General features: G+C 38.6%; 1 protein-coding gene across 15 annotated transcripts in view; it reads left to right on the top strand.

Annotated features, from left to right (window-relative positions):
- Window positions 1-13162, top strand: part of LMO7 (LIM domain 7) — a 130755-nt gene that overhangs the window by 99604 nt on the left and 17989 nt on the right. For 7 of the 15 annotated variants that reach the window (XM_075088619.1, XM_075088630.1, XM_075088703.1 and 4 more), the window contains 5 exons: window positions 1895-2009; window positions 7705-7866; window positions 9213-9397; window positions 10072-10132; window positions 11159-11215. In XM_075088619.1, the coding sequence (XP_074944720.1) occupies window positions 1895-2009; window positions 7705-7866; window positions 9213-9397; window positions 10072-10132; window positions 11159-11215 (580 nt within the window). Of the gene's footprint in view, window positions 1-1894; window positions 2010-7704; window positions 7867-9212; window positions 9398-10071; window positions 10133-11158; window positions 11216-11368; window positions 11411-13162 lie in introns of all 15 variants that reach the window. The other 8 variants (XM_075088658.1, XM_075088722.1, XM_075088739.1 and 5 more) reach the window with 6 other exon arrangements.

Raw genomic sequence — 13162 nt, forward strand, 5'->3', positions numbered from 1 at the left:
GAATTGCTGTTCTAATCAGTGAAAACATAGATTAGATACGGGTTCTTGGTATCACTCTAAGCAAGCCAAATGAGAACAAAATGTACGAGGTTCACATTTTTTTTCCCTTGTCATTAGTCATGAGATTATAAATTGTCCTTCCTGCAAATGAGTAATGTGGGTTTTTAAATAAAAAATTTAATAGTAAAAAAAAAGCTTGTGCTGTGCCTCAAACAACCTATAACTGAAGGAATGCAAGTTCCATTTGGCATGTTTGTAAATCATTGCCAGAGTTGAGAGATTTATATAGTTTACTAGTCATCAGGGCAATAACTCCAGGTTTGTGGAGTGCTAATTGTTCTGGAGACAACCTGTCCAAATGATGAAGTTCAGTGTACAAAGTCACGTTACTCCTCTGACAAGAGATAGGATTGAAGAAGAGCCGGGTTGGGATGGTGGAAATAAAAATAACAGCAGCAACTTCCAGGAACACACTCAAATTCAAAAGCTTTAAATGTGCTCTAGCCCAATGTGCTAACCTGTCTAGTAGCAGATTCACTTTTAATGTATTGTTACTCACCTGAGGACTTGGGTTGTATGGGAGCATTTGCAGGCTAGTAGCTGTGTTTTGAAGAGAGGACTTAATTTCTACCCTGGGCTGTAACGGGGAGTGTCTTGCCAGGAACGCTTCTGTAACATGAGGCGAAACCTCAAGATGTTGCCTTGCAATGTTGTTGTTCTCTGCACCCAGTGCTTGGGTACTGCTGAAGCCTCCTCTGCCTGCGCCCTGCCCAGAGACTCTAGCTAACTACATCTGCTTGTGCAGTGCTCCCTGCAGCTGCCTGTTGCATCCTACCAACGTAGGAGCTTTGGGGAATTGTCTTAGATACCTAGACTTCTAAATATATCAACTTGGGGAAAATGAATTCCACCCTTCAGGGAAAACTGGTTTGCCAGGCAACTAAAATGGAGATGTTCATTTAGTACACCAAATTTAGTACATGTGGGGGTCTCTTCCATGCACGCACTGCTGGAATATGTCTCTTTTACCAGTATTTGACAGAAAAAGTCTATAATTTTTTTTTCCCCTTTATAACAATGTCAGTTCCATGGTAATAAAGTGAATAGCATGCATTTGGGTATTTTAATTGTTTTTTAATGAGTTCACATTAAAATGTTAATGTATGCGACACATGTTCATAATATAGTATGGGATTGAAAGCGAGTGATCCAAAATGTTTTCCCAAACAAACATTTCTGTAGTTTAAAATTATAATGTTTGGTTTGGATTCTGATGTTTAAAGCATCTTGAAAGTCTGCTAGAATGGAAGATCTGGATTCTAGCTAATTCTGGGATTAGTTTTATTATCTAAGGCTTCCATTACAAAGTCTGTAGTAAGCTAGTAGTATTTCACTCAAAATATAAATGAAGATTGTTCACCCAAGTAAACCTAGTTGCAGCATTGAGCCTAAAGGAAACTAGTAATGCCGACTTTAGGGTGTGCAAGAAAAAAATAAGGTTAATTACTGTTATCTAGCTCTTTCACATTTCTCATTGATGCTCCACAGTTTCCATTCCACAAATTCACAAGACTATCCGTGAAGACCCATTTAGGGGTTTAGTTTCCTCAAATTACGTGTATTTTATAGCATTGTGTTACAAAACAGTTAAAATAAGAGAAATGCACAGCTAAATATATGCGTAGAGAAAATATAAATGTGAACTGAAAACATACCTGTTTGAATAAAAAACGAGTTGGTGAACTGGCTTCAATACAGTTTCCGTTGTCTATGATGCTAATAATAGATGATTAAAGTGCACATTGTGAGCAGCCTCACTTATTTAGAGGATAAACTTTCCCTCATTTAGATTCCTGTGATACCAGATACTGTAGTGTCATGTTTTATTTTTCAGGAACAGTACAGTGAAATGAGAATCAGTATAAACCAGAGACCTGGCCACAGTCGCAACTTTGGGTTTACAACAAATTGGAGTTCTTCAGGGGCCGTTGTACAGACAGTTGAAGAAGGTAAATGTGTATTTAACTGCACAAATTTTTGTTCTTACGTTTGGTTTGCAGAGTCTTCTAAATTAAGGCAATGATGTTAAGAATGCTGGAAATACTTTAAAAAATCAGGCAGAGAACTGAAAAATCTATGTTTAGTTTGCTAATGTATTTCTGTGAGTCCTCGTCTCTTGAAACGGGTTGAATTCAGAAATACCAAAAATGCATTTTCCTAGTCAAGGGTATTTCTATAACCACCGAAAAGGCATAAACGTGATTACTCAAACATTCACCAAGCCCCTTACAGAACAGTAGTAGGGGGCACATACAGACTTCTAATATTCAGATTGTTCCTTTCAGCTAAGTTTAAAAGATTTCACTTTATATGGTTTGTAAACACATGCAGAGGAAACTTAGTTTGGAGTTAGGGAAAATAGAAATAAAAATACTTTCTTAGTCATGCTGAATTTTGGAGACAGTTAAATTGGCAGATTCTGGAGAGGGTCTAAATTGATTTCCAGTGCAGTTTGTTTTTTTTCAGATGTGTTAATATTGAGGAAAAGCAAACATTTTTGTCTTGAAATGAAACATACATAGTTATTTCTAAGCTTCAGTAGTCTTCTGCAGAGAACAAGCTCAGTTTTCTTAAAAAAAAAGAAAAAATGCAACCAAACACAACAAAAACCCAAGCAAATCACACATAGTGCTTGTTTTCTGAACAGTGAGTTTTCCTATTGCCAGTAATTCTTGAGGATTATTGAATTGTGCCCTTTCTTTCAGCTAACACAAGATCATTCTGAGAAAGGAGAAATAACTGGAAACTTCTAATTTAGTTAGCATTTCATTTTGCTTTCCAGAGAGGTAAAAATACTCTTTAACAGCACTTACTGGCCAGTCTCGATTTGTTTAATTGATTTTTTTATTTACTTAAAATTCAATTTTTAGACCTTTCTTCACTATAGCGGGGTACTTCTCATAATTAGATTGTAACCGTTAACATTTGCTTTGCATGAAGAATAACTTTCCATTTGCTTTCCCTGCTGCTAGGCTTTTGGTTCAATTTTGTTGCTTGGAAGCAGAGGACTGTTTCTTTGCGCTGCCAACTGTAAATGAGAAACCTGAGGGTAGTGAATGTTCCTGCTGGTCATTCACCAAGGTGCACGTGGGCCCTATCCCCAGCTCCATAGGCAAGGAGAAGATGAAGGCCTTGTGGCTGTTACCTTGGTTATGCATTATTACCATTCTCACAAGGAAGGGCACGAAGTATAAAAACTGAATAGAGAATGGACTCTATCTTGGTATTTTTGTTTATAGCATGTGTTTAACATCTTTTTTTTCAACAACTGACTCATGTTGTATCCTTATTCAAAAACTGTAGCTTCCTTTAAAGTAAAGAAGGATGAAAGATGAACAGCCTATTGAAAGAGTAAGATGTGCTTTCAGCTGGGCACTTCTGAATGCTGCATTTTCTATTTTTAAGGATAGGTCATAGCATAACTCAGGTTGAAAGGGACCTTGGAAGATCACCTAGAGCAAACCCTGCTCAAAAAAGCGTCAAGACTGAGTTCAGATCAGGTTTCCTAGGGCTGTACCCAGGTGGGTTTGAGACGTTCCAAGGGTGGAAACTGCACAGCCTCTCTGGTCATTGCATAATTATCCTCTCAGAAAAGACTGTCCCTGCATATCCAGTCAGACCAACCTTTGTCTCAGTTTATAACCACTGTGCTGTGTTCTCCTGCCATGAATTTCAGTAAAGCGCGGGCTTTCCCTTCTCAGTGACCTCCCGGTAGATACTGGAGGGACTGCTGTTAGGTCCCCCTGCAGCCTTTCTTCTCCAGGCTGAACAAGCCCATACCCCTCAGCCTCTCCTCACAGGGCAAGTGCTCCAGCCCTGACCATCCCACTGGCCTCCCATAAAACTTGCCCCAGTTTATTGATGTCTCTCTTACAGTGGGACACCAAAACTGGACTCAGTATTGCCGATGTGGCATAACAAGTGCTGAGTGAATGAGATAGTCACTTCCTTTGGTCTGCTGGTCATGCTAGTGTTCATATAGCCCCATCACTGCCAGGGTGCCCCAGCCCTGCTCTCCAGCCTGTCAGACCCCGGCCTAGGTTAGTCCATCCCAGGAGCAGGAATCTGCATTTGCCCTTGTTGAATGTCACACTCCTGCTCTGAATGGCAGCCCTGTCCTCCAGCATATCAGCCACCCTCTCCCTTTTGGTATGGTCTGCAAATTTGATGAGGGTGTGTTTCACCACCTCCTGCTGGTTGTTCGTGAACATATTAGAGAGGACAGATCCCAAGATACATCCCTGGGAAGCTCCACTTGTAACCAGCCTCCAGGCTACATATAGAGCCTGACAGCGCAGCCAGTTTTTCACCCATCTGGTTGTTCTGCCCTGTAGACAATACCATCCCAACTTTGATACCAGGATACTGTGGAAGATCATGTCAAAAGCGTTATTAAAGACAAGGTGGATGGTATCCACCACTCTCCCTTTATCCACAGATCTAGTCATTTTATCATTGAAGACAGCCAGGTTGATCAAGCATGATTTAGACTTGGCAAATCCATACCAACTGTTCCCAGTCACCTTATTCTCTCTTGTGAGACCAGAAATAGCTTCCAGGAAGAATTTCTGTCATTGTCTAAACGTATTTGTCATCCTAACTAGCTACGTGATTTTCTTTAGGTGGTAACCTGCATTTATCTTTTTACTACTTATAAATGACTCTGTATTCTACATATGCTTTTTCTTCAAAAAATCGTTTAGAAAACTACTCTGCAAGCAAAAGTAACTTCTTACAAGTGTTCTCAAAAAGCTTAATAAGAGTTAAGCTTGTAACACTTGTTTCAGTGGGACCCATTTACTACATATAAAAGAAGACAGTGCTCATTTTTTACAGGAATTTTCAACCTTTATGCTAAAACTTAGGTAAACAGAAAGCCTTAAAGTCATTAATCTAGACATTGTTCTGCCAGCTTCCCCAATGCCATATAATCTTTATTGTTTCAGTCCTTTCCCTTTCACCCACCCTATTTGCAATAAGTTTTGGAGATGATGTTGATGTAGGAGTGCATGTCTGCGATCAAATACTTGCAGGCCTGTAGGACAAAGAACTTGCTTTTTCACTTTTTTGTATGACTCTGAGCTAGTATTTATCTGTTGTAATAACAACAGCTAGGGATAGTTAGAGATACCTAAATATACATGGAAAATGAGTGAATTTGGTTTTGTTTTCATTGAGGGGTAGAAGAAAGAAAAATCTTCTACCTTCAGCAAAATGTATGAAAAACAGCAATACCTGTTTTATATTAATGTAAACTAAATCCTCTATGCAGAGAGGATATATAGGTATAAAACAAATTATCAGTAAATACTATAGACTTGGAGGAACTAGACAGAGAAAGGCAGGTGTCACCATACAACTTTTGGTACCTGACTTGCCAGCTAGTCTCTGTAGACTTCTGTGGAGGTGAATCAGAGCAGAAGCCCAATATAGGCACCCAATTTGCACTCTTGAGAAGCCATTTTATTCACAGACTGTAGAGGCAGTAGAGGAAGAGCATCTGGCAAAGTTGCGTGCCAAACATGAAGTGGTGTAAGTTGTCCTGGCTGTGTTAGGTCTACACATGCAATCTAGAGACTGCTGCTATTCATTCAAGTCCACATGGTCTGGATGTGTTTTTCTAATGATATTATAGGAGGAACCATGCAATCTTAAGTTTCCTTCCTTTCCTAAAACCTGAAATGTAATCCAGTTTTTCCCTCATGTGCTTATGGTACCAGAACTGAGGTACCGTTCTTGCCTCTGAAGTGGGTCTTATACGAATCAAACTTTCAAAGTAAAATGAACATCACCTTTTGGTTCCCAGGGCTCGTTCTGTCACAACACAAAACAGGGAAATTACCCACTCCAATATTTTTCCTTGAGCCTAAAGCATTCACTCTACCATGAGCATAAAGTTCAGTCTCTGTGTAGTCAAAACTATATGGTACAAAAGATCTTAAATATCAAAACCAGACACAATTCCAAATATTATATGATATTGTTGAAAATAGTAGCTTCAGTGGTAGTATCCTCAATCGTATCCTTAGTAGTACCTTCCACTAACAGATTTGAAAATCTATTAATTCCTTAACTCCTTCCTGGCTCTAAGGAGATGCACATTTCCTCCACTTTATTGCCTATGTTTTCTTCCTCCAAATGAAAACCCTATTTTTTCTTATAGAACATTGCTTAAAAGTAATTGATGTGTTTTGAAAATTTTACCGATAACTGCTAATGGAGTTCTCAGTCCATGTTTCAAGAAGAATACTGGAAAAATAGAATATGGAGTTATGCTCTTCTAACGTAGTAGCTAGTGTTGGTTTTTTAGTGAACTACGATGGATCGCTGTTCGGTGCAGTATCAGGAAACATAGCATTTTTCATTTCTTAACTTCTCGGGGTGCCAGGCGTATTAAAAGCTCTTTGAATCCTTACTGGATGATCCAGACTTCTAGCTGTGTTTTACTAGTGAGTCAGAAGGAGGTCAGGATGAAGCATGTGGTGTCTAAATTCTTCTGTCATGCTTGCCCACGTTTGTTTCTGATGATGTAATCTAGCCTTGTTCTTGGTACATTTTAAGCATTATGTGTGGATTTCACTACTTACTTTGGAAAATGCTTCCATTGTGTAATTCAAGTTTGTTTTCTTTTATTAATGTGAGGATTTATTGTGCAATCCTTAACTACATTTTCACTTAGCTTTTATATTCTGCTAAGGGAGTAACTGTTAATGAAAGAACCATTCAGGTGTAATTCATAAAATCTTACTTAGGCAAGTCTGAGTTTCCCAGCTCATCCATTTTCTAAATTAAATAGAAAAAAGTTTATTAACTGCGCCTGTGTTCTCTGTGTCCTTAGGCAAATGACATCACTTGCCAATGTTTAGTCATAGATGAAAAAGAGTATAAAGTGCAGCCTGTCTTGTAGAGTATCAGTAGAATTCAAAGTCCAAGCTGTGATAAAAGTTGCTCTTAATTGACAAAATTAGTAGTATACAGGGAAGCCCAATGGGACAGCAACCAGCAATATCTTGAGTCCAATTACCAGTCAATTCAGAGCTAACAAACTATTTTAGCAAAGCAAATGTACTCGTCAGTAGAGCCCAGAAAATAAGAATATGAGAAAGCAAACTTCTACTGGAATTAACAAAGTGGAGGCTGTTGTGGTTTGTCGTTTTGGTTTTTTTTGGTTGTTTTAGTTTGTTTGTTTGGGGTGTTTGTTTGTTTGTTTTCAAATAAGAGGATTACCAAAACATTGGCTGAATTACAGCTAATTGTTGGATACAGACAGTGTAGTGATGCTTCTGTCGCTCTTGCAAATTATAAAGGTGAGTTACTGAAGGCAGGAGTGGGCCTAGAGGTTGTTTATTAAATGGGCTAGCAAGAACGTGAATGCATGCAAGTCCAAAAGACTGATGCTCTTTGTTGTTTTCCTAAGTTTCAAATTGAAACACTACTTTGATATTAACTGAGTTTACTTACTTTATGTTACAGTGTAGTCAATTTTTTCAAAGACTTTCTGGATATCCACCAATAAACATTTCTTTGAATTTTTTATTATTATTATTTTTACTTTAACCCCCACCCCACCACCCCAGTCACAACTGTGGTGAAAAAATAATTGTGAATGGAAACACAATTTTATTTTTCTTCTATTTTGTGCAGGCAGTCCTGCAGCACTTTGTCAGCTGCATGTAGGTGATGAGATCATTGCTATCAACAGCACAAAGGTTTCACATATGGACTATAGTCAGTGGGAAGAAGCCATCAACAGAGCACTAGAAACTGGAAACCTGGTCATGGATGTCAGACGATATGGAAAGAATGGTGAGTTGTTTCGTCGGGCAGATACAGTATGCTCTGTAAGGCAAATAAGCCTTGTCTCTGCTGTACCTGACAGCTGAGAGTCCTTATTACTCTTACAGTAGTAATACGTATCTAAGCTAAGTAGTTTGCTAGCATGTTTGTTGCATTTTAACACAACTTGGCTTTTTTAACCACTCATGCATTAGAAATGTCTTGACAAGCAAGTCTACAAAGCATTGAGTTACTGACCTCTCTCTTTTGCTCTGGCCTGTTTCTGAGAGGATGCAAGGTAAAAAAGGTGCAACTAACACACAAGGGAATATAACACTTCCTTCTTGCCATACCACAAAAATGAAGAGGGCCTGATGTCTAGAAGATAGTAATTTTCAGAACCTCTCTCCCTCAATCAGCAGCTCCCTTTCTTCAGGGAAGGAGGATGTTGTGTTCCATTCTTCAGGGAGTTTTTCAGGTGGTGTATGAGCTTGTGGGTGGTATAACACCTCTGTGCTATGATTTTGGCCATTGACCCAAATCTTGGGATGATGTAATCTCTCCAGGATGGTACTGCCCATGCTGAAGGCCTTGTAGCATCCCTAGACTTGCCATGGGTTTAATCAGGATACCCTTTCAAAGTCCCAAAAGAATTTTTCCAGAGTTGGAAGTGTGACCAATGACTTCCTTCACAGTATAAATACAAAACATTCTTTTAGTGAGAAGCTAGGTAGAATAAGTTCCCAACAAGTGGGGGAGAGAAATAGCAAAGTGAGGAAGAGACAGTGAACAAATCACAACTTCTACAGAGTCCAGCACAAATGAAGAGTGAGGTTAGTGGAGAAGAACTCATTTAATAAATTTGAGGTAGTGGAAGGGGAGAATGATGGAGTCTGAGAGAAGATTATCGTTTGTCTTTGCCTTATCAATTTTGCTAGTTTAGTTTAGACTCTCATTTTTTTGCCCTCAGTACTTCATAACGAGCACAGACATGAAAATGACACTTTCTGGATAGTTTATTAGTAAAATTGTACCTTGTGTGAGTAAAGTAGGAAGATTTTTCTTGTTCCTTACTAGTGCTAATGAAATAGCTTGCAATGAATACTAATTGCTCTGTAATGCCAAGCTCCTGTAGTCCATATTAGCAAAACATCTGGTAAACTTTTACCTGGCTTATGACTAACACTTGTATTTTTGGGGAAGGCGGTCTGCTCATAAAAGCCCTTTTTCCTGTCTTAACAAATTCCACCTGATTTGTCTCTCCCTCTTCTGTTATGTGCTTTTTTGTGTTATTTGAATGTGTTTTCATTAACTCTTGTTCTGTTCTTTGACATTACTGTCTACATTAATTTCTTGATCCTCCACATACCAAAAAGATTGGGGCAAAGACCAGCCTTCCCTGCCACATGTAAGGCACAAAATCCTCAATCTCACCAGTATGGCTACCAACATTGTAGGTACATCTGAAAATAAATGGATTGATGCAACTTCTGGAGAAAACATTTCAAATGTTTCCACCATATCAACAAAAAGACATTTCTCCAGCAGCCTTCAAAAGTCTGTGAGTATGTCTTTGAACCATCGTGGGATTTGGGGGAAGGAATAAAGTAAAAATGTAATGCCTTGATAGGGGGAGGATGGAGAAGAGACCTTGCAAATTTTACTTTCACTTGTATTGCTTAAGGAGCAGGTAGGATACTGCTAATATGGAGATGTAGCTGTGCACTTACTAAGGTAAATAAGATATTTTGAAGACTTGTTACTGTCCATTCTTGAGTGGACACTGCACAGTGATAAGTGTTAAAATATTTGCAGACTATGTTTTACCTAAAATGTATAGAGTGTTTATTCTTCAGAAAAGACTTCTACCTCCCTTATTAGCGTAAGTGAAAGTTGCAGCACTGAAGAATAAAGGTATATGTGCTTTCAAATTACTTGCAAATAACTCCAAGCCTGAGAATGAGCTGAAATAGGAAGATCTCGGCTTCTGGCATGTTCTTGTGAACCAATGGGTTTTATTTCAGCCACCAATTCACAGCTGATTATTGATGCCCTCAAATGCCTGCAGTCATTTTACCATATAGTATGCTCAGGAAATTTTAGATTGCTTTGTATGTTCTGTGGAAAGTGTACTGAAGTGTTTAATGATATACAGTTCTTGTCAGGGGAGACATGTAATTGGGTAAACTTCCACAAATGTAATGAACCTAAGCCCTTTATTTTGTATTTTTTCAGGATACAGAAGCAAAGTTGATAAATGGAATGCAAGGAGATCTTGGCTCAGGCGAACAAAGAGGTAAACTACCATTGCTTTTCATCCACTGTTTGTGTGGGTTTGGAACAAGCACAGACACTAAACCTGTAGTCATTGCAAGCTTTATATGGTGGGTGAAGCGAGACCTTAATGAACTGAAAGCTAGCCAGGTATCGCAGAGATCTAGTTGCATCCAAACTGGATGGAGTCTGCTTCCACACATACTAGGCAGTTGGAGAACTGGCAAGAAAGCACTGACAACCCCCCATCTCGGCATTAGTGGTTATAAATTCACTGTGTGGTAGGGGTAAAAGAGAAGGAGAAGGCACACAATTTATTGTAATAGCCACTTCATTGTGTGGAGACTGAGTCAGTAAGAGTATCAATTTATTTCACTGCCCAGGAAGAATGTAAAGAGTATTCAGGGATTTTTGTTCCCCTACTTCAGTTGTGAAGTTTTGGGGGTGGTGGCTGTTTTATTATTTTACTTTTATTCCCGGAGAACGATCTTGATGGTTCTGGTATGAATAATAATTACTTACGATGCTATGACCACTTATAGCCTTACTTGATGACAGTGAGAGAAACCAGGTATGTATATTTCTTAATGGAACAGTAATCCTTAAATCAGAATTTTGCATTTTGTTTTATCTTGAATGTGCATGGCAATTTATAAAAGAGTTTCCCCAAGAGATCATTTGCGCTCTGGAGATGTCTTTCTTATGACCTTAAATGGTCATGAGGATCCTTGATCCAATTTGGTATCTCGGTCGAGGTGGCTCAAATTAGGGAGAATCTGAGTCCAAGTTTGGCACTTGCACTGTTGTTATAGTTGGACGTTGTTAGTGATAAAATGAAATACTAATCAGTATATGACATAACCTACTAAAAACTGTTACTATGAAAGAGTTGATTTCCTTTGTTTCAGGGGCTTTTTATTTTTTCTGAAGTGATGTTGCTGTAGATTTGAGGTCTAACAAATGTTTGTTATCCAGTGGTGATAGTCATTAAAAGAAGAAAAGACAGCACCTTATTGACTTGTTTGTATTCTTTGTATTTTTCAAATAGCATCTGAACCTATTTCTTTGAAAAACTTTAAAAGACGGTCACAATTTTTTGAACAAGGTAAACCAAAAAGCTAACATTTCATGTACTTCCATGAAATTGTTCTTCCTGCACACTCTTCCTAACAAGTCTGGTGCTGGGTACTATACCTCTTCAGAACTGTTTGTTGCAGTTACAACAAAGCAACATAATTAACTTCCCTTCTTTCCCCAGGGTCATCAGGTTATTCTTACAATTCATGGGTCTACCTTTGTGGTAATGGGTCTTTGTGTGTTCTCTTATATCTATAGCTGTTTAAATCTCTTCAATGTTGTTCGTACTTTTTTTTTTCACTGGGTAGGAGTAAGAAGGATAGCACTCTCTGTTCAGGTTTGCTACTACCTACAAAACAAGAATAATGCTGAATATTCCAGCAGAGCCTTAGCGCAGATCTCAAAGAGCTGTTAAAAAAAAAAAAGTCAAATCCAGAATTAAGTATATCTTGAGTTGCAGCTCTGTGCTTTCATCTAAATTGGTGGGAAAAGGCAGCTGCTGGCTTTCCCCTATGTGGTGGTGTCACAAGATCCCAAGACCACCCATATCAATTTTGAATTAAATATGCTAGCTTTTAAAGGCAAAACATGAAGCACTCAATTTTGGTTTTGTAGGTTGCTTTTTGGTGTTTTGCATGTCACAACTCACATACTTGCACTAATATTGTATGTCTAATGCTGTCTTCAGACTATGTATGCCTTGCTGTTTTGCTGTAGCCTGAAAGAGTGAAATTCTGGCCCACTGGAAGTTCAGTGTGAATTTTGCCAATGATTTTAGTGGAGCCCGAACTTTGCCTTCAGCGGTGATGGCTTCTGTTTTTTTCCAGAAGTGATACATGAAGTGCCACAGCATAAATCTGTGTGGTTCTGTTCGCTTTTAAAATAATTCTGCTGTGTTGTATCTGCAATATGGTGGTATTTTGTTTTATTTTTTTGTTGTTTCTTTGGCTTTTCTTTGTTTTTTTTGGTTTTTTTTGTTTGGTTTTGGTGGGTTTTTTTTTAAGGCTGGCTATGAAGTTTGGTTTTTATTCTAAATAAATTTTATAGCAATATTGAAGTATTTCACTTGTGCTTGAGGGGGAGGAGAAGAGCGTATTTCTAGAGTGTATGCTCAGTACAGTTTTGTTCATTTTAAATTTTTGACGCTTTAGCTTTACAACGTTATGAAAGTTTCTTCTTTTTAAACCTGTACAGGCCAGCATAAGCTTACAGGGGTGAGAGAAGAGGGGAGCAAAGACAGGTGCTGTCTATGCCTGTCTTCAGCATCTCCTGGTGCAATTGCAGGAGATCAAGACTGTTTGTCCTGTTGTCCCTGTGGCTGTTGCAAGCCGATAATGAAGATAAAACTCTGCATATACAGATCAGACACTAGTCTGTGACTCACTAGATGTCTTTTGTATCCAAAATTTACGTTTTCTCCACTTCATGTGGTCATACTTCAGAAAATTGTTACAACTTGTTGCTTTTATGCATTTTTTTTTTTTTAACTGAAATTTGGACAGCTAAGTAACAATTACAGTAGCAACAAACAAAAATAGTGATGGTGCTTGGGAAAGGATTATACATAAATCTGTGCTCCTCCACATTTTCTCAACTTTTAATATGTTAGCCGAATACATGTGTCTCTCATAATCATCTTGGCACAAGCTAAGACCAAGCATGATAGCTTCAAATAGCATAAGGTTGGTGATAAATGGTGATGAGCTCATGAAATTCAAGGGTCCTTTCAGGAGCAGGGAAGGGGGACAGTTGGAAAATGAAAATACATGGTTTTGTGGTAGAGAAGGTGTCTGCGGATGTCTTTTGTTCTTAATTCACATGAAGGGCAGTAGGTGAGTAGCTGCTGTACCCTAGAGCAGCGTTCTGGTTATCGGTCATGCCAAACAGTTGGGTTTCAGAATAGTAACAGTAGGAGAGGTGTAGCAAAGAACTTCCGTACTGACACAGTGGAGATGCACTGCTAATTTAAGCAATT

The sequence above is a fragment of the Phalacrocorax aristotelis genome, chromosome 1 (assembly GCF_949628215.1).
Source record: "Phalacrocorax aristotelis chromosome 1, bGulAri2.1, whole genome shotgun sequence".
Taxonomy (NCBI): domain Eukaryota; kingdom Metazoa; phylum Chordata; class Aves; order Suliformes; family Phalacrocoracidae; genus Phalacrocorax; species Phalacrocorax aristotelis.